Consider the following 21,061-nt stretch of genomic DNA (forward strand, 5'->3'; position numbering starts at 1 on the left):
GGCATTACAAAGTGCTTTGTATCTGCAATCTCTCTAATGACCAGAAGAGTCCGGTTCCATTGGTTACAAAAAGAAGTCCAGTTGTATATAATGAGACTATGAGAAAACTACTAAAGCACAGAGCTACAATTACTGTCCGAAAAACCTGGATTGGGGAGCAGGCCTCCTCAAACTAGGAAGCTCTGGGCGTTCAGGGGGGTCAATATTAAAATATTCAGTGATTTGGAGAGACTGACCAGTATTTCAAGCCGAGCTAGCTTGAGACGAAAGAAAACCCAATATTTGTATAACACAGCTAATAACATCACTGTAATGAAAACCCTTCTATGATATAAAGGACCAGTGTCTTTCTGACAGTAACTAAAGCACAGCAGTTATGTTCTGAAGTACCTGGAATTAGATTCTGACTAATAACATCGTCATATCTTTCAGGTGCGATGACTCACAAGATAGCCTCGGTTTAAACCTAGCAGACCTTGACCTTGTTGTGTGTTCGCATTCGAGGTCCAACATAAAACAGTACATTTCCAGTCTACAAAGTGCTTATCACCTTGAGTGCACTCTGCTCCCTCATATGATTACCCGTCACTGTTTGCTAAACAGGAGCAGTTTAAGTGCCGACATTCTCCTCACACGTCATGAAAGGTCACAAATTAATGGCGACTTACACACTGGCTCAATTTGCTCTTTGATGTGTAAATTTGGAAGAGACAAGGGGCGAGCAAGAAGCCACACAGGGTACACTGTGTTCAGATACGGCATCTCTTAAATGTCAAGTTAAAGAGATTTATTCGCTCCATATGGTGAACAATAGCTCAGAGTTGAACAAACACTGAAAAATCCTGAGCTAATGTGTGACATCTGTGATGGCTGGGAAGTGATATCTGCTGAGGTGGCATGAACTCTCCAGCTGTTTACCTGGCTGCACGATGACGGTGACCTGAGAAGTGTCCTGCTGTCCAGCTGAGTCCGTCACAGTCAGCTGGAAGGTGTAGTCTCCCTCTTGCATTGCTGACAACTGTAGGATGGGAGTCCGTACACCCTGAAAAGCACAGTATACGCCACTGTTAGCTACGATGATCTTATCCACAGAAAAATAACCCAAAACACGTGAATTCAGCTGTGTGGAGTATTGTACCTGCATCTCCACCACTTTGTCTTTGCTCTCTGGGCTGAGGGACCACTCATAGGACAGAGAACCGTGGTCGTCGGTGCTTTGGTTGCCATACAGAGTGATGGAGTTGCGTGGTAACTGGATGACCTGGAAGAGGCAAGAGAAAAGTTATTAGGATTGCCGCAGTTTGGCGTAAATAACTTACTTTATTTTCATGTGATAGCAGCACCTGCAGGTTGGGGCATCATACAACAGAGAGGACAAACCTGGTTTGGGCCGGCGTTGGCCACAGGTCGATAGTCCTTGGCTTTGTTAACGGAGAGAGTGGCCTGTGTCGAGTTTGTAGCTCCGTCCGAGTCAGTTACTGTCAAACTGATACAAAAGGAAGATGGAGATGCAGTTATGGGACAACCATAGACATGTGTGCTGCAGAAATTAAAATCTTTTTGCCAAAATTTCATAGAAGATGCTTAGTTTTGCATTTCTTTTCTGATTCATCTCGACTTTTCTGCCAGGAAAACATTATTTACCATAAATAAATAACAACGTTGTTTGAAGACTTTCAGCCCTTATTCAAGCCTTATTTGAAATAGCACAAATATAAACCTACAAATTTATGATGTCAACCCAGATAAGCCAAGCAGTGAAATGATGGACATTAACTCAGAACCAGCGCATCACTATTTTGGGGTTGTTGTTTTTTTTGTTTTAGCTTTTAGGTCAATTACACAACAAGTATTTAGTATTTATTCTTTGCTTTTTGAACTATATTTTAAAAAAATATCACAATTTGTAATATGCTACTCAAATATAAACCCAAATAAATAGCAATTTAACAAAACTGATCTCTGAGGTTATACTTACTGGTCGCATCACATTTAACCTTCCCACTGTATAAATTTAGAAGACACAGAGGTTTCTAGCGGACTTCCATAACTTAAAAGCTGTGCTCCGGGTCTATATTTCTTAATTTGTTTTAAAGAAAGCTCACTGTTATTATTTGCTGCTGCCAGCATATCAAAAGAAGAACACTTTGTCAAGTAAATCATAAATCTCTCTCTGAAAATGATCCAGATGGAGGCACTTCAAAAATACGAGTAGGTCATGAAGACACGCACTTGCCCACATAATGAGGCCATATTAGAGAAACTAAAATGCACTTGTTAAGCTGAGTACCAAAGAATCAATCAGATATTTTCAAAAGGGACTGCTTTTTCTGTTATTTATTTAACAAGGAGAGAATTTTCTTTTTCTTTTTTATGTCCATGCTAAATAAAAGAACATCACAAAAAGGATTTCCTTTAGTTGCCCAGTGTATTTAGAGATGTGCTACAGTATCCAAATGTTTTCACATCAAACTACGGATTTTCCTGTTCACTTACACGGGTTGTGCATAATTACTTCCTCCAGCTTCCCAACACCTCTGTAACATCTGTAAAGTCAGTTTTACTCAGCTGCATTTGTCTGCAGGCCAACACTTCAACAAAACAGGTGTGCGTTTTCAGACTTCACAACTAATCTCATTGAGATAAGTGTGATTTCTGTTTACCTAAATGTGTAGTTCCCAGGCACAAGGCTGGTGAGGGTGAGTACAGGGGTGTCAGCAGAGACCTTCTCCTCCCTCAGAGGACCTTTGACCTCTTCCCAGTGCCACGCCACCACCTTGTCATCATCAGTGCTCTCTGTAAAGGGAAGACAAGGATTTGGTTTTCCTTTCTTTAACTGGTGCTAAATGACTGTGTGTGTACCATGTGGGAGACTCACGGCTGCCGTCTATCACCGTAGAGCTGGTTGGCAAGGAGATCTCCTGGAACTTTGGGGAAACTACGGCAACAGGAGGCTTGTTTACCCGTGGCTCTGTCAGGTGGAAAATAAGGAATTAACTCGCTTACTGAGCTGCACATTAGGCATTAGTGACTGAGGCAGTAAGAACAGGTTAGAGGATACCCTGGCAAATACAGAAATACAACCATGTGTGGGAGAAAAGCCGGGCTGTCTTCCAGCAATAAGGGTTTTTTTTCCTTATAAGTGGTTAATGAGTGCTTTTTAGCGGGCAATTGTATTAATTCAAGGGGGGGGGGGGGGGGGGGGGGGGGGGGGGACCAGTACATTCAAAACACTGCAGAAGATTAACCACCTTACATGACTGCTTAGCTTCATTAGATGCAACATGCAGATCATTACAACTGCAAATCTTTATAAAAGAAACAAACACAATGAAGATTTATGGATATGAATTAAAATAAACTAAACAGGTTACATTAAAATAGTCCTGGCATAATTCAAAAGCACATGTAATTTGCAAATCAAATATGGCTATGTAAAGCAGCATCAACATTATAATCTTACTACACACACGAACAGTCATTTACATCTCTCACGCCAGTGTTTTTCCACCAAGTCCTGATGTCCACTTTTGCAAAATTAAGCGAATGCAGATGTGCAAAAGCTCCATTGGACCCACTAGACCCAAACATGTGCTGTGGCACAAGTAATCAGTGCACACACCCTGGCCATCCACATCAAGACATGGTCCATCAGACTAAACCACCTCCTTCCATTGTTTAAAGTCCAGTTCTAATGCGCAAATGTCTCATATTTTTTGGGCTTTCTGCGATTGACAGGGGTCTGCATAGGAACCCTGACTGGTCTGAAGCTATGCAGGCCCATAAATCTGCTTTGCACAGGTTTTTCTGACACCTTTCTATCAGAACCATATAGATATTGACCACTGCAGACCGGGAAGACCCAGGAAGTGCTGCCATTTTGGAGATGCTCTGATCCTTGTCAAACTCTCTCAAATTATTACGCTTTCCATTTTTTCCTGCTTCTAACTGCTCAACTTTGTATACGGTCTATGGGTTTCACACCACGAACTTTCTACACGTCACCACATGGAGGTGCCCGTGAGCATGCGTCTGACACAATAAACAATTACATTAACAGTAACATTAACCTGCTGATGATGTGTGGGGGTAGCACAGGTAAAAGTGAATTGTCCTGATTGGTGTAGTCACACTCGCCCACCCAAACCCCACACTGACTGCTCTGCAGCTACGCAGCACCACACACAAAGGATTAATTTACAGGAGTGAGAACGCGCCTGCTGTGAATTATCACTTGCTTAGAGCTGTTTTGAGATGTTTTGGTGCTACAGAAGAGAGTTAATTTTCCACACCCTTTAACAGTACTACATAATTTTGCAACTAATATATAAAAGCTTCAGCATTAAAACATCTCTCTCCTGTGTAGCTTTATTTGACACCGTTTCTCATTTGTGATTTACAGCAGCTGCACAGTGATGAGCCGGCGTGGCGGTGCCACGTTCTTCCAGTGTCTGCGACATGCTCGTTAGCTTAACTGGTAAATCTGACCTGCCCGTGGGTGTGAACACTACATTCACCCTGCCTTTTACTCTGTGACAGTTGGCTACAGTCCTCACGTGACCTTGATTTTATAAGGTGGTTTCAAAAGTAGAATAAACAGTCACTTCGTAGTCAAAGGAGCTTGCAAAGAAAAGCGTCTGGACTTCTTTTTAAAGAAGTCCAGACGCTTTTCTTTGCAAGCTCCTTTGACTACGATGACCTGGATGACTGAGAACCTTCACAGACAAACAGTCACTTCATAAACTGGAGGAAGAGACCCCAAAAGTCTTACAAAATCATATTATTGAGGGAAAAAAATGTAAATCATAAATATTCCACTGAGAACAAGTGTAAAAAGAAGCTAAATCAGGAGCCATGACAGGAACTAAAGAGTTTTCATACCTGGTTTGACTGTAACATTAACGTAACCTTCTCCGTGGGCGCCCTCCCCGTCCACTGTCACCTCAAACTCGTACAGGCCCACAGTCAGCTGAGGAGACCCAAAGAGAAGGAATCGAGTCAACCAGAAAGAAGAAGTGATCCTTTTTGGTTACATGGTCAACAGAGTGCCACCTGCATGATTTTATTTATAGCAAACATGAATATGAAACTGTGATCTGCACCTTGCTGAGTTTCAGAGTCTTGCTGTGCTTCCCCTCCATCTCCCCGCTGTAATCTTTGGGATGAGTTTTTAGACGCCAGTCAAATGCATAGTTTGTCCCTGTAGAGAAAAATACATAAAAATAAATACCCAAGTGTAATAAAAATGTACGCATTCAAATAAAATCTACTAGATACAATGTTTTTACACTGCAGCATGTTAAGGAGGGCTCAAGGGATTAACAGACTCATGATGTGTGTTACTCTTCTGAACTCTATAATCTTTTTCAGCATAGATTTGAAATTCTCTGACAAGCGTTCAGCATGACGTACAAAATGATTAAGACTCATGTCAAGCGCAGTTTAGTCCATGCATTACTGAACAGCACAAATAACGCACAGTTTAATAATAATTAGTAACTGGTACACATAGAAAAATCCACTCCATGCATAATTAGCTCCTCCTACACACTCATTTTTCCTCAGGTGTCAGGAAACTGATGAAAAGACTGCATTATTTCATACAGCGTTCCATTGGTCTCACCATTTGGGACCACATAGGCGTAAAGTTTGACCTCGTTGAGGGGCAGCGTTACCTCCACACTCTTTCCTGCTGATACCACCAGCTCCCTCACTGTGATAAAAAACAGAACATTTAACATTAAAAAACCCCCCCCAAAAAACAGTCACTTAATCGAAAACCTTATATTTAATTAGAAAATGAATACTGAAATGGATAGAATTAACCCTCAAGCAACCAACCAGTACTGGTGACAGAAATGCCCAAGTAGGGTCAGTTTTATCTTACACAGGAACGTTTTTTTCCATTGGCTCTTTCTGTGTTGTAACAAATATTCTAATAATGTTATAACGTCATTAATTATGGTTTCCAAACATTTTTTCATGCAAAAAGGAGTTAAAAAAATAAATTGTGTAAACAACACTGCCTTTGTTTACACAATCCTTATCTGTTCTTTCTTGCAAAACAAACTTTGTGTATGTGTTGGTTTGTTTCTTTGACTGTGAACCCCTCTAACCAGTGGTTAAGCAACCTGAACTGGCACTCGGGCACACCGTAGAACCCTGGAGGTTCTTATATGTAACAGATATTATGACATGATGTGCCTGTAACACTTGATAAAAAGGACAGGATCATTTTTATTTCCCGACAACAGAATCATATTTATATTCACAAAATCCACACAAAAAACTGCGCATGACAAGTTTTCATCACATTGCCTTGAAACCACCTGGCAATGGGGTAAAATTACCTTCTTTTTTTTTTTTCTTTTTTTTTTTAAAATAATACATTTTTACATTAACCCCCCCTAAAAAAACAAATACATTAAAATATTCTCAATGTGATTAACTAAATAAATTTGCTAACAGCTCAAACAGGGTACAGAGTACTGTAACGTGGCCATATATTAGACATTTTAACACCAAAATATAGATCAAATATAGATGAACTTCCCTCCTTTGTTCCTTTCTGAGTGATTTGGACAGCACTCAGTCACTTCAAGGAAGAGATGAATATATATGAGTTTACACATGTACCATAGACGACATAAACGAGTGTTATCTACTGTTTGCAATGGTTAAAACTGTTATTATCAGTAATCAGATATCTACAATGAAGGCAATAAACAGATGTGACAGGCACAACTCACAGCGATACACAGACTGCGCAGCTTCTGACAGCTTTATTAATCATTTCAGTGTCTTTGTCTTCATTTCGATTTGCTCTTAATGCTGACAGCAGTAACTGCTGCAGAAGCAGCAGGCAGAGACAAAAACTGTGTACACAAACTGTACACAAAACACCAAGTGCACAAAGATTAACGAGCCGATTAACTCGCTGCTGAACAGACTGGAGCATTTAGCAGTTTAAGATACAAAGATTTCCCCGAGAGCAGATGGAGACCACATAAAGAACTAAAAGGAGGGTGAATATTGGAGTTAAGCATGACAAATAGAAACATTAGATTCAAAATCAGTTGTAATATTTGAACTTAATGTGCATGTCGGCAACTGTTTGCCATTTTAACTCAACAACTGTCAGTTTGTTACATCTGTTGACTCTAAAGACTAAAAACTGACTCTGAAACTTTCTTTCCCGAAGAAAATTAATTATTGTATGCTGCATTTAGTCTGATACAGTGGCATAAAACAGTGGTTAGTTTTAAGGCACAAACGAATGAACATCTATTGACCCTGAGTCACACACATCTGTGTGAAGACCCATTAGGTTTTAGGCCTGCAATTTTTGTGAACTGTGGACAGATTTTGTGAACTGTGGAAGATGCATCACCATTCCACAAGCTCATCGATCCTTTAACCAGATGAGCTAAAAGCTGTTAATCTAACGAGTAAAGGAAAAAAGGTCCAACTTTGTGAAATGCTGACAGTTCCTGCACACCCTGAGGATGACTCATTTCAATGAAATCAAGCCTGTAGTTTGTTCCTGTCATAGTGATGTACGTAAAAATGGGTGATTTTGGTTTTCTGATAGAAGATGTTCAAATATATTGCTCCTGGACTCTTTTTTTTAGAGTTCTGTTCTTGCAAATTTGCCCTTTTCCCCCCAAAAAACCTGCTTACAGTTTTTCTCAAATGTTAAAACACAAAAGCCAATCCTGTAACCCAAATGACCAGTAGTCTAAACACATTTACTAAATGTAGCCACCATATTCCAGTACCATAAACACATGTCACATGAAGACACAATTCACAAAACACAACCCTCTGTACTCATAAATCTAAACACATTTTTCCTTGCTAAAACACATGTTGCAAAACAACTCTGCTCATATTCTCAAATGAAAGCCCATGTGATGCAAAATGCTTGCCACAGTCACCAATCTTTGAACACAGGGAACACACCTGGCGTCAGTCACTACACACAAAATTGAAGACACCTGTTGCTAATGATGTGACCCCACCTATAAAAGCATAGTTTGGTGAAGATGCCAAACAATCACAATGGATGAAGGCATTCGAGCGTGCGGAAGGAGAAGAGCTGCAGGCCAAAGAGGAAGAGGGGTTGAGATCAGAGGAGGAAGAGGTGAAGGCCTAAGAAGAAGAGGAGTTCGGAGTAGAGGAGGAAGAGAAGGAGGCCAACAAGAGAGAGGAGAAGGTCCAGGTGGGAGAAGAAGACAACCTCGCACCATCATAACAGATGATATGCGAGCAACAGTAATTGATCATGTCATTGTCCATGGCATGACAATGGCTGAAGCGGGACGAAGAGTACATCCAAACCTGAGTAGGTTCACCGTGGCCACCATTATCAAGGCATTTAGACAACACAACAGGTATAGTACGCTATTGCTTTCTTTGTCACACTACAGTTTTACAGGCCTGTGAAAGTGGTCTGTTACTTTACATGTAGTTTTACATATAAATCAGTCAATTGACAACACATGTTTCTTTCTTTAGAGCTGAAAGAATGCCACATAGAGGTGGGAGGGTTGCCATATTCACAGCGGCACAAGAAATCCTCATTGCGGATATGGTCCGTGAGAACAACTGCATTAGACTCCGAGAGATCAGAGACAAAGTCATTTGCAGATAATGTAAACTTTGAGAACATTGATGCTGTCAGCGTGTCCACAATAGACCGAGTTCTCCGGCGCCAACAGATGAGGATGAAACAGGTCTACAGGGTTCCCTTTGAGCGCAACTCTGCGCGACACATAGAACAACGTTACGAGTATGTGCAAGTACATATACATCCATGTCCACAGTACAGTTAGTGGACATACTGTGTTGCTTAGTGGCCTACATTACTTCTGGACAATACTGTGCTACCTGATTGACCGTTCTGAACACCTGTACGCTTTTCCATGTTCACAGAGGATAATGCAGTTGGACGCGATGGCCAGACCCCATGAGTACCTCTTCCTGGATGAGGCTGGCTTCAACCTCCAGAAACGAAGGCGAAGAGGCCGTAACATCATTGGCCAAAGAGCCATCACTGAGGTTCCTGGCCAACGGGGGGGTAATATTACTCTTTGTGCAGCTATGGGTACGGAGGGGCTTGTCCACCGGCATGCTGTCCTTGGGTCTTACAACACCCAACGTCTCCTCACCTTCCTAGAGGAGCTAAAAGACATCCTCCTGGACCGTCAACAACACCATCCTAGGCTAGCACATCACATGTATGTGATCATTTGGGACAACGTCCGCTTCCACAAAACACACCAAATCAGAGAGTGGTTCACCACCAACAGTGACCACTTTTTAAACGTCTGTCTGCCACCCTACTCCCCTTTCCTGAACCCTATAGAGGAGTTCTTCTCATCATGGAGATGGAAGGTGTATGACAGACAGCCATACACAAGAGAGAACCTCGTACGGGCAATGGAGCTGGCCTGTGCTGACATCCCAGTGGAGGCCTTCCAGGGATGGATTCGCCATTCCAGGGCGTTTTTCCCGCGGTGCCTAGCAAGGGACAATATAGCCTGTGATGTGGATGAGGTGATGTGGCCCAATGCAGCTCGGCGACATGATGCCGCACAGTGACTGTGTGTAATACTGTAAAAAGACCGTGTAGACAATAAAAAAGACTTCACACCCTGATCATGTTTCCGAGAGTACTGTTGTGTGCGATAGATTCTGTTTTTGCATTGAGTTGTGTTACAGTAGTGTACGTATATGCAGGATGTTTTTATAGATTTATAGTCTTCATGTGAAACTCACAAATCTAAATGCCTAATCCTCTGCAGGGTTCTATGACGATCTGTTACTGTACAGTTTATAAAAATATGCATTGGCAGTTATGAACCAAAGAACCTTCTCACAAATTGAGCATTGTGTTTTCAATTGTTTTGCTGTAGTGTGTAATGCTGTGTATAGTGTTTACAGTTTTGACAGCTTCGAGCTGCTCTCTTGGTGTGGGAGTTTGAGTTTTGCAGTGGGAAGGTGTGGTTGTGTTTATGTAGCTTTAGAGAAGGGTGTTGTGTTTGGACATTGGGGGACCTGGTGGTAACGTTTGTGACATGTGTTTTAGCATTTGAGAAAAACTGTAATTTCTTTGTGGCACACTCACTATATGGATACACAACATTTGCACAGAGAATCTTTTCTGAAGAATCAGGGTCAATTTTGAGTAAATGAATTAGTCATATTTTTTATGCCCTATTTAAAATACAAGGAAATAAGACACCAGGAGAAACCCTAATTAATGATCAGCAGTGAAATGTTTCCTTGTTATGCCCGCGGGGCACACAAAAATTTACCAAAAGCTGCCATTTGCCCCCAGGCCAAGCATTACGAACCCTAGTGCTAGATGTTCCCTGCCTGGTAAACACCTCTGCCCTTCAATCCACCGGCCCAGTTTACACAACAGGCTTTGTATTTAAAACACTATTTTTTTTAAAACTCTGGTGGCATCATCAAGATGATTTCTTCAGATGTTTTAAAGCTCCTCCAGGGAAACTGGAGAGTTTATAATATCAATTTTCAAAAATGTTTTGCTAGTTTTCTCCAGGAATAATACACTGACTGTGTAAAAGTGTAACTACTATGAATTTCAAATAAACTGACTGTGGCTATAAAACCACAAGCCGCATTTAAAGTGTAGCAATTCTATTGTTAAAGTCAAAAGGCTTTTTCAGTGTGGACATGCAGAGATTGGTTTGTTGCTCTTTTTCCAGTTTCTCTACAGAGACGGTTCTGTAAGTGAGGACAGACTGATCATACAAGTTAGTCCTGTCTGTAGAAGCCCAGCCGCTTTCTCTCAAAACACATTCCTCCAGCTTACTCTCATTCAGCTACACACCCACAGAGCACACTGATTTCATCTGGGAAAAATAACATGTGAGCAGTCTACCATAAAATGTGTGGGCAAAGTAAACAGTTGCATTCTGTTAAACTATTTCAAACGGGACGGTGAAGCGTCTTCTGTACATTATGAGTATGTGAGCCTGAAATATACAAGCTGAAAGCTTAAACCAAATTTAGAAGAGGAATTTTCGTCTGACTTCACACCAGTTCAGTACTGTTACATTATTAATTAATTCATAGTTAATACATGAAGACATATTACTGAACAAGCCAAAAATAGGCGATGGCTGTCAGGGGACGTGACACCCACTGCTACCCACAGATTCCTCACTTACCGGCCTGTGTCGGGGTTGTGTTGATGGTCGAAGAAGCTGCTGTGGGCGTGCTGACATCGCTGTCATTGGAAGACGACGCAGCAGCATCAAGGGCGACGTTGATCGTTGAGTTCTGCGGCGATGGAGCAGGAGGCGTGCCTGAACTCCCATTCGTTATTTGGCTTATGTTCTTTTGGGAGAGTTGGATGAGAGCGATGGTGCTGGGTGCTGCTGATGTTGGCTGAGCTGCCTCTGTGTTGGAGCTTCCCTGTAGGCAGAAAGTAAAAACCTCAGGCTATAAAGTCAGAAATCAGAGCAGATCTGTGTCTGGAATTGGGGAGATTTGAGGAATCACATCAGAAATGTATGGGTTCATATCTGCAGATATGTATGTATCATTCAAATTAACCAATAAGTGTGACTGCAGGGAAGAGGGTAGAAATGTGACAAGTCAAAAAGAGTAGGAGGAATGGCCTGCTTTATAAAACTGAGAGTGCATTAGCTAGTAATTTTAATGGAGGAAAAAAAAAAACTACGTACTTTATTTTAACATTTTGTCTCATTGAAATTGTACCTGTGTACAAATAACTTATACAGTTTACGAGTAGGACATACTAAATGCTATCACAGAATAGGAAAAGCATCTCCAAATGTATTATGAAATTTGAAAATGTTCTACTGAAATCAGAAAATGCAGCTGTACAGAACTGCATTGAGTCATATGAAAACTTTTTAACATGAGTTTCACAACAGTTTTCTGTCACGTTACCGAGCGGATATGGGGTCTTTTGTGTATTCTGTGGCTTCCTGTAGGTGGTGCACGGCGAATCGCTCTCCGCCTCACACTGACAGGGACCTTAAAGTGAAGTTACAAAAACAGTGGCATTTAGACAAAAGTTCCCTAATCTGTCTTTAAAATAAATAAATAAATAAAATAAAAAAATTCTCATCTGATAGCAGTATCACAATCAATGACTGTATCATCCAAAAAAGGCAGACAGATGCTGTTTTCTTAGAACAGACAATCTCTTCTTTTACAACCATACCTTGGAGAGCAGCTGTAGGAGACCGAGGGACTCCTCGTGGGGCTGAGGCAGGATGGAGATGGGGCAGCCTCCTTCACGCGAGCAGCTAAGAAACACACAGCGACCGCCGAGACTCCAAACAGCATTGCACTTTGGCTCCAGGCAGCAGAACTCCCAACACCTCGCTCCGGCTCTCCCATCTGCTAGAGGGTACCAACCCAGGCTTATGATGCTGCTCCAATGGATGCCCAGAACTCCACCGGTGACCCGGCAGTGATTTGCTGACACACCTGGACCAGGACAGAAGGAAGTCAAGATCTATGATGGACTGTATCCATGTTCAAAATCAGACTGAGGAAAGAAGATAAATTCTTCTGAAATACCAACTGAAGGTTTCACTGCAGATACATTCTGGAAAGGACTTAGCAGAAAAGAAGATGACATTTGGTTTAAAAAGGAAAGGTAATAAGACAACCTCTCGTAACATAGAAAAACAACACCTCTCTCTTACATCTATATTGGACAGCAAATTGAAAGGACGTCCCTAATTTTCTTCACCACTTATCCTGTCCCGATTGAACCTGGATTGATATATCACAGTTTTAACCTGGAGAGACAGAAATCATTCAACGTGTCCATACCTTTCTGCAAGCTTCAGGGAAAAAGACCTCTCTGAAGCAACTGTGCTAATCATTACACCACTATGCCAATCGAAAATACCACAGAGAAACCGAATATGTAAATCTGAACCCGATTTCTTGAAAGACAGAAATGAAGGCTGAAGAAAGCTTTGTTTAAGCCCAAACATTATTATACAACCAACAGGGACAGCAGAAATGATGAAATCACTTCACCTTTCAGTACAATATAGGTGAACAACAGCATCTCTTAAAGAACAAGAAAAGCCGACTTCTCACCTTTAAAAGTTGCTAAGAGATCAGGAAAAGTAGTTTGGGGCTAATAAAGGCCATGCCTAGCTGACTGAATTTAGCCTGGAAAAAACAACCTTCATGGACATCTAGTCCTTGATGGATTGTTTCATTAAAAAAATTTATTAAATAAATCAACGGCATCGAAGGTGACATCATAGGGCTACCTCTACTCTTTTCACCATTTCACATGTTTATGACTACAACAACATTGTTAAAAAAGGGAAAAGGGTAGTGGCTTCCAGCCACAGCTACTGAGACTTTCAGATTCAGCTTTGACTGAACATTTCTTAGAAAAGTCGACAGGCAGCAGTTTGAGGAGCCAACCAAGGCTACAGCGGAGAGAGGAAGTGCAGCTTTTCCCTGAGAAAACAGGACGCTGATTAAAAACCAAAGCACAGTGTTCAGTACAAACTAAAGTCTGCCCTCTGAGCCAGACATTATCAGACTAATATCAGCAACGCAGTGAGCTGATTAGCTGCCCTGTGTGTGTGTGTGTGTGTGTTACATTACATTACTGTCCTACACCTTTTATAGTCTCAAATGGGTTCAGGTCAATCCATCCATTATTGTTGACAAGCGATTTACTCTGCAGCCAGGTACAGTAAAAGGGCACAACCCTTAAAATACCACAGACTGTTAAAGTAAGAGAGGGAGCGAAGGGAATTTATATGTCACCAGCACAAAGAGGCCAAACGAGCAACGAAAATGGTACAGCCAAGTCACTGTGAACTAAGCGGCATTACAACATAATAAAAATGCTTTTTAAATCTTGTCTTGTAAGTTCTTCACTGCTGCAGCAGATCAAACACACACATACACGCCAGTGTAATTTATCTGAAACCCACAGCATTCCTCTGCAAAGGTTTGTTAATGAATACAGCACAAGAACTGGTTACTGTACTATGCTTAGTGGCCTCTGTTTATAAGCCTCCGCCTGCAGAGTACAACACACGATGAAGAGACAACTAAATATTTTTCTGTTACTGATCTTATTCAGTAAACGCTCGTGAGCAGGTCCGTGCCATGCCAAAATATATTTGTGATATACAAGAAATATTCCGAGGCACACCACTCACAGACATAACTCAAACATGCTCCTATTTACTGAGGCCAACTGCGCACACTTAATGTGAATGTCCATATCATTAAATTCACTTTTGTTAAACGCTGTGTTTAATGCTATCTTCTCTGATGCTTTTAAGGCTCATGTTCACACCAGCTAGCATTTTGAAAGTTACGGTCTACAAGATTTGGTTTCTGAGCAGTGCACTAAGCTGCAAGTTCAACACAGTCAGGCTCTCTTTGCAGTGGATGGCTTAAGCTAATCAACTTTCTTTGTTAAGCCAGTATTTCCGCTTCAGGCTGTGTGTGCTTACGTAAAAGATGCTGCCATGTACTTCTAACGTGACAGCCAGGTGCACATTAGAGGTCTGAAAATTTAAACTAGATCATTTTTTAAGTATTACAGATTATGCTGTGTGCTCAGGACTTGCACAGTCCCACAGCCCAATGACGAAGACATGGAAATCACTTTAGTTTGCAGCCAGATTAAAGTGAAATCATTTTTAGTGATTGAATATTCCTGGTAATCAGCTTTCAAATAGACTGACCAATTTTCAAATGGTTGATTAGGGCCAAGAATAAAAGCATGTGGATATGCAATCTCCATTACTAACTGCAATTTCCAGTGGAAAAATGCAACACATACAGTTTGTGATGACCAGGCTTCCATCGGTGGTGTTAGTATGCTACACCTTAATGGATTCTTTCAGCAGAGAATCTACAGTATTGTGCAAAAGTATGAAAATGAAGTATATGAGGCAAAAACAGTTTGTACAATTCTTTTGAGCTTGAAAGTCAATATTTAGAATGCCCACATTTATTCTTCAACACAGCATGAACTCTGTTAGGCAGGTTTTCTCGTAATGTCTTTAACTTGTCTTATTTTGGCTGCCTGTTGTTAAATTGCATTGGGTAGGCCGGTCTATGCATTTGACAACATTAGCAGTGTGTTTACGATCCTTGTCATGCTGAAAAATGAAGCAGTTGTCAATCAGATGCATTCCAGATGGTACTGTATGTCAGAACAAAATCTAGATCCCCAGCACCACTGGCAGAAATGCAGCCACAAATCATAACACACCCTTGTGTTCCACAGATGGCTGTTGTACCTCTCTCTTGACCCATGTTGTAAATCCTGATGGCAATTTGAACCAAAGAAGTCAAATTTGGATTTATCACTCCATGAGACTTGTTGCCACTGATTTACAGTTTAGTTTTTGTGTCATTTGGCATGCCTTGGCCCTTTTTTCCACAGTTTCCATTACTGAAGAATGTTTTTTTGACAGCCACTCTTACAGTACTTAAGAAACAGTAGTATTTCTTAAGTACATGACTTTCAAATACTGGTAATCTGTTGTAGATAGATCTTTAGGTCTGCCGATTCTTCTTTTGTTCTCTGCTTCTCCAGTTTCCTCAAACTTTGTAGAACACACTGCACATCATGTCGACATGTGCCAAGTTATCACCTAATAGTTTTTGGGAATCACCTTGTTGAGGTAAAAACACAATTTTAATGCCTGTCAGTTTGTAGAATTATTATAGGTTTGTAGAATTTCATAGGTTCAACTGAAGAAATGGGCAAAAAATTAAGTGTTGTTGCATCAGGCTGCATATTATTTATTAATGCAATTTCCACTTCTCTCTTACACAATGTCAGTCTTACTTTTTCTATTTTAACTAACTTCATTTATACTATATATTTTTTGTTTTTAATCACTGTTGTATTTGTATTATCTCATATTATAAGGTCCTTACCAGGTGCTAGTGGCACTATTTTATCTTTATTATTCACAGTTTACAGTAGACTGTACTATTTTTACTCTTTATCATGCTGCTGTAACAAAACATTTCCCTTTGTGGGATCAAAGTATCCATTTAATTATCTAGTAACAAAGTGATATATTGTTGAGACAATTTAAATTTGGTTCTTTGCCAAGAATGCCCACTATGTGCAAATAACACTGTTTGATCATTTGAGTTAGATGCCATTTTTTTTACTCCACCACTTACAATAAAAAGTGTAATATATAGAGGTAATTAAAGAATGCAAAATACCTAAAGGTAACAGGACCTTTCATGAAAAAAATAAAGCACATTCATAAAATGATCAGAAGTATAATAGTACCCTTTTCTAAAATCCGGTGTTGTGCAAAAACAGGAAAAACAATGTTTCTAGATGTTTATAAGATAACATTCAGCTGAGTGTGCACTGACTGAGTGAAAGCTTGGCATATCTATTAATATATTACGGTAGCATCAAAAGCAAAACCAAACAAAAACACAGTTCATCAGATCATATTAGACCCTGCTACAGCAACCGGCAACTACTGCTACCATAGCAACACGAGAGGCAAGGGTGACTTTGTGGTGCATCAGTGTAACTCAAGTCTGGAAAAAACGGATTTTACCTCATATGACAACACACAAAGGCTCTGTGGTTTGTCTGAGAAAGGAAGGACCCCCCTTTGGCCTCTGTTTAGTCATCCTACCCCTTGTCCTCTTTTCTTCTGTCTCCCACCACTCAACACACACACACACTATGTCTACTCACAGAGCCTTTATTGTCCTCTTTCACACTGTAACCCACTGAGCAGAGTGGCATCAGAAAGAACTCACACAGCAGGGATGCCAACAGTCGTCCATCTCTCAGCCTAAGATTACAGGGACAGTAAACACCAACCAAGCTAAAAGTACCCTAGCATCATAATAACACTAAGAAGGATGTAGACCCACCCTGAGTAATCAAAGGCGTGTAAAGATGAGTGCTGGAAGCAAAACACGCACACATGTTTTTCTTTATCAGTTTCACGCCATGTGTATTTTGAGTCCAGGGTGATGTTTGGTTTACTTTACCTGTGGGAAGAGCCAGGAGCCAGAGGTAGGTCAGCGGTAGGAGGAGGAGGTGAGGTAAGCACCAGGTGAGCAGCTTGTGGTGTGCATAGGACATTTTGTACAAGGACCTGGGAAGCAGACAGAGGAAGAATTAAATGCAGCTCAGTCATTGCATACGCTAACATGGTTGACTCCCACAAAACACTGAATTTTGGTCAAATGTCTATGGTTTACGTTGAAAGAGTAAACTGGATTTGTCAGACAGTGTGGGATAAATAAAACCACTCTTTTATTTTAAAAAGGTAGATTATAGCCTTTTCAGTGTATCCATTGGATATACCCCAACTTTTTTACTTCCCAAATCCAATGCTGATGCTGTTGCTATTTTAAATGACTTTATCACCTTATCACATTGATTTTGTTCTTGTTCTTTGTGATATTGCAAAGGTGAAATACTTGTTTGTGGTATAATCCTGCACATTTGTCTAAAGTTCTGTGGCCTAAATACTGAACTGCAAACAGTTGTTACTATGCATCTGTTTTATTTGACAAGAGAATTAATCATTGTATAATTATCAATTAAGTGCAACTCACTGTTTGGCTTCTTCTAAGCAGAGGTCATTTGGATGACCTCTGCATCAGCTATTTAATGGATTCAGACTGCCCTCTGTGCCACTAACTGCACATGCAGCTGAATGCTTACTCCAACATCTGTTTCAGCTCTGCTGACAATACACCTACAAAGATTTTGATTCACTGGACTCCACATTTTTGGTGTTTTCTATTTAATTTGCTACTGTAGCACAGTAATTTCCCAAGTTTCTTGTTTCTTATCTTTAGACAAGAGCTGATGTCTGACTCACTATGTTTACCCAAATCAATACAGAACCAGAATCACAGATATAGTCAACTATTATCTGAGAAAAACAAAAAACAAAACAGCAAACAAACAAAAAAAGTATAGCTACAAAAAAAACAAAAAAAAACAAAAGAAACCAAAAACTGTCAGATTTACCTTTCCCCTAATCCAGCAGTGGAAGAAAGGTGAAGGAAGAAAGGAGTGAGGAGTTAGGTTGGCAGGAAGGTGCTGTGAGGTGACAGGTGAAGACGGGCCAACACCAGCACTCTGACGAAGAGATCCAACATGGCCGCCTCAGGGGCCTTCACAGGCTCAGCTGCTCCAACACTAAGCTAGAGAGAGAAATGAATTCAGCTGTTGATCATTCAATATCATTCACATCACATGGATGTGGACATACACGATTATATATTCTGAAATTTCATCTGTATTCTAAATTATTCAGGTCTTGTGCCTTCTCTTCTTTGATTGCTTATGTCCAACGCTGCCTCAGCTTTTTAGAGGAGAAGAATTTTAAGTCTGTAATTTCTAAATCTGATAAGAAAAGCTAATGAAAATGAGACTCTTTACCAGGAGATACTGTGCTGAGAAACTAAAGAAAAGGCACCTTCACTGAAACTGTAGGGACTTTTCATTGTTTTTGGCCTTTTCTGCAAAAGAGAACAAACAAGCCACAAATTCTATTACCATAAATACACAGCAGATTTCACTTACTAGGAATTTTCTGTCTGCCTCTATAATCTGTCATCGGTTTGAGGGTGTAACTAACACAGCAATTCTGTCAATATCCTGTTGACAGCAACACCTAAGGAGGTGTAAAATGATTCACACAGTTTTGGGCTATGTCCTGGTAACTATGCAGAACTGAAACAGGAAAATTAATCATAAGCAAATTTCTGAAGTTATACAACAGTTCTTTACTCCTTCTGTATGCCTAAAGGCAAACTTGATAACATTATGAGTTATGCAAATCTTTAGCCTATGTGAACATGAAAGTAGACACTGGTTAATATCTGGCAATAACTAGAGAATTTCTACATGCCAAAAGGGGGGAAAAGTTTAGTACATGACTAGAGTCTTCACTGACCCTCTCACTGTTCATTTGTTTTTCAGCTCAGGCCAAGAAAAGGTTGCTCAATTCCAGGGAGGCTACAGAGGCCTGAATCATGCTGAACTATACAGATTCTTATTTATACTTTTTGAAGAAAAAACTCAAAGAATCCAGTTTGTTAACCAAAGAGGATTCTAAGTGATAAAAGGTTTTGTTATTGGGAACAACAGACATTTTTTGTTTTCTGTCCTTTCTTCATTTAGGACCCGTCTAAACGAACAACTTGCAGAAATCACATTGACCTTTTCTGAGAGACAATTTCATCAGTACAATATATTAAAAGGTATTAACACCAGATATATAAAAACAATGTATCGTATGGTAATCTATGATTGGGACACAGAAACACGTAAGGGCTAAAACAATTCTTTAAAGAGAGACAAATTGCTGTTGCATCATCTCGTACTGTGACGTCATGTAGCGCTCCCAAAGCCTGGCTAAATTCTGCCAGTCTAGTGGAAGTTGTAATATTTAAAAATCCTTCAGGTTCTGACTAAACTGGTACTAAGCACATTATTTATTTATTTCCAATAATGATGTAAGATTCTGGATTCTTCTTCCACACAAAATGAGATCCCTGAGTGCCACCTACTCCATTCAGACAATTTCTCAGATGAAGATAGTGATAAAAGGGGGATTAAACTCTATAAAGAACATTAAAGATTAAGCAACAAAGTTGCATTGACGGCAATAGCTTAATGCTGCAGAAAATCACTAATATTAGAGTAGTAAACTCAACATTTTAATTCAAGTTAATTATTTGATCACTGAGTGCTCTCTCTGCTTTGCTTTAAACTGGTTAGAGATAAACATTATGTGTTCCTGTCCCACAGCATAAGGAAGGAGATGTGGAAATTGCTTTGTTTTGTTGGTGGAGCAAAGAAATTCATTGAACATTAATTCAAATTAATGTTACTGACTGGATAGGTATTCTTGGTGTGTGTGCTGTTGTTCTAGTAACTGCGGTTACAGAAGTGTAACAGAGACTTAACGGCAGATTAGAATCGAGAATGAAAACATTTAATACATGCACCTTCCTGTGACAATATGAGTTTGATTCAGTGGTGTTAGTAAGGTACATCTTAAAAGGGTGCACATATAAAACACATTCGCCCCAGCAGAGAATCTGTACTGCTTTTACAACATGCTGCAAATAAAAGCATAAATGTGGCACTTCAACCGGATTCTAAAGTGAAAGTCAAAGCATAACCTGCTTCTGGCTAGGTCATGTGTTCAGCATAAGTTACCATGGTGATTTAACCAGGTAAAAGGAGAGAGACAACTCTGACTTTAAACTTGACGGAGCTTGCTAACCCAATAATCTTGCTTCATAGTACGCCCTTCTGTTGTAAAAAGAACAAAACCATGACCCAAAATTCAAGCTACAAATACCCTTAGTCACAGGCCTTCAGGACCCCGAGTAACTTCCTCATCTTTAATATCCCGTTGTGCAGGAAGTGTGAGGAGGAAGCCTTTAGTTTCATGTTTACCTCCAGAATAATGACTAAATGAGTCACCAAAAAAGAGGCAAGACTCAGATTACTGTGCTGCTTGAAGGGAAGGTGTAATCCTCATGTTGTTCAGCTTCTGTGGTTTTCGTCTGATGCAAAGATAAAAATCTGAGAATGCGCAATATTTAACCGCTGTGTTGGTACACATGGTTCCCTTTAGGTTATTGCAGCAGAAATCATAAAAGTAGGGTTAAGCATGAGTGGTAGCACACTGAAACACTAAACAGTTATCTTCAGATATGTTGGGAACATAGTGTCAATAGACTAGTGTCAATAGTCTTGACACTATTGTGTCTATTGCTAGTGTCAAGAAGGTGTGACAACTTTAAAACTAATTTCCTTAACATTTCTACAAGGAAACCACAGCATTATCACCACTGTGATATCCTGAGTAGGTACAAAATGTTCAGTTACGAAAGCCTAATCTTGTACTCTGATGTTCTTGTCTGCAAAATATATAAAAATGAATGCACCTCCACCACTGCAAAGACCTCTGTGTGCATATCAGATGATTACAGATGAGCAGAGCTTCAAGGGAAACGTGGACGT

General features: G+C 40.2%; 2 protein-coding genes across 6 annotated transcripts in view; one reads left to right on the forward strand and one right to left on the reverse strand.

Moving 5' to 3' along the window:
* The window catches only part of kiaa0319l (KIAA0319-like ortholog), a 37,128-nt gene that overhangs the window by 11,507 nt on the left and 4,560 nt on the right, over window positions 1-21,061 (reverse strand). For all 5 annotated transcript variants that reach the window (XM_086279069.1, XM_086279071.1, XM_086279070.1 and 2 more), the window contains 13 exons: window positions 18,047-18,222; window positions 17,053-17,159; window positions 12,227-12,495; window positions 11,950-12,036; window positions 11,202-11,448; window positions 5,624-5,713; window positions 5,103-5,200; window positions 4,882-4,969; window positions 2,879-2,971; window positions 2,664-2,796; window positions 1,381-1,486; window positions 1,139-1,261; window positions 919-1,042 (listed from right to left, as the gene is read on the reverse strand). In XM_086279069.1, coding sequence (XP_086135195.1) covers window positions 919-1,042; window positions 1,139-1,261; window positions 1,381-1,486; window positions 2,664-2,796; window positions 2,879-2,971; window positions 4,882-4,969; window positions 5,103-5,200; window positions 5,624-5,713; window positions 11,202-11,448; window positions 11,950-12,036; window positions 12,227-12,495; window positions 17,053-17,146 — 1,552 coding nt within the window. In that variant the 5' untranslated portion in view covers window positions 17,147-17,159; window positions 18,047-18,222. The remainder of the gene's footprint in view (window positions 1-918; window positions 1,043-1,138; window positions 1,262-1,380; window positions 1,487-2,663; window positions 2,797-2,878; window positions 2,972-4,881; window positions 4,970-5,102; window positions 5,201-5,623; window positions 5,714-11,201; window positions 11,449-11,949; window positions 12,037-12,226; window positions 12,496-17,052; window positions 17,160-18,046; window positions 18,223-21,061) is intronic.
* On the forward strand, window positions 8,518-9,651 carry LOC147303589 (uncharacterized). The gene is made up of 2 exons (XM_086279077.1): window positions 8,518-8,801; window positions 8,935-9,651. Exons 1-2 carry the CDS (start codon window positions 8,721-8,723, stop codon window positions 9,601-9,603), a joined length of 750 nt encoding a protein of 249 aa, XP_086135203.1. The 5' UTR covers window positions 8,518-8,720; the 3' UTR covers window positions 9,604-9,651.

The sequence above is a fragment of the Aulonocara sp. 'chitande type north' Nkhata Bay genome, linkage group LG22 (assembly GCF_057382095.1).
Source record: "Aulonocara sp. 'chitande type north' Nkhata Bay isolate Kocher_YH1m ecotype deep benthic linkage group LG22, A_spYH_male_GT1.1, whole genome shotgun sequence".
Lineage (NCBI taxonomy): Eukaryota > Metazoa > Chordata > Actinopteri > Cichliformes > Cichlidae > Aulonocara > Aulonocara sp. 'chitande type north' Nkhata Bay.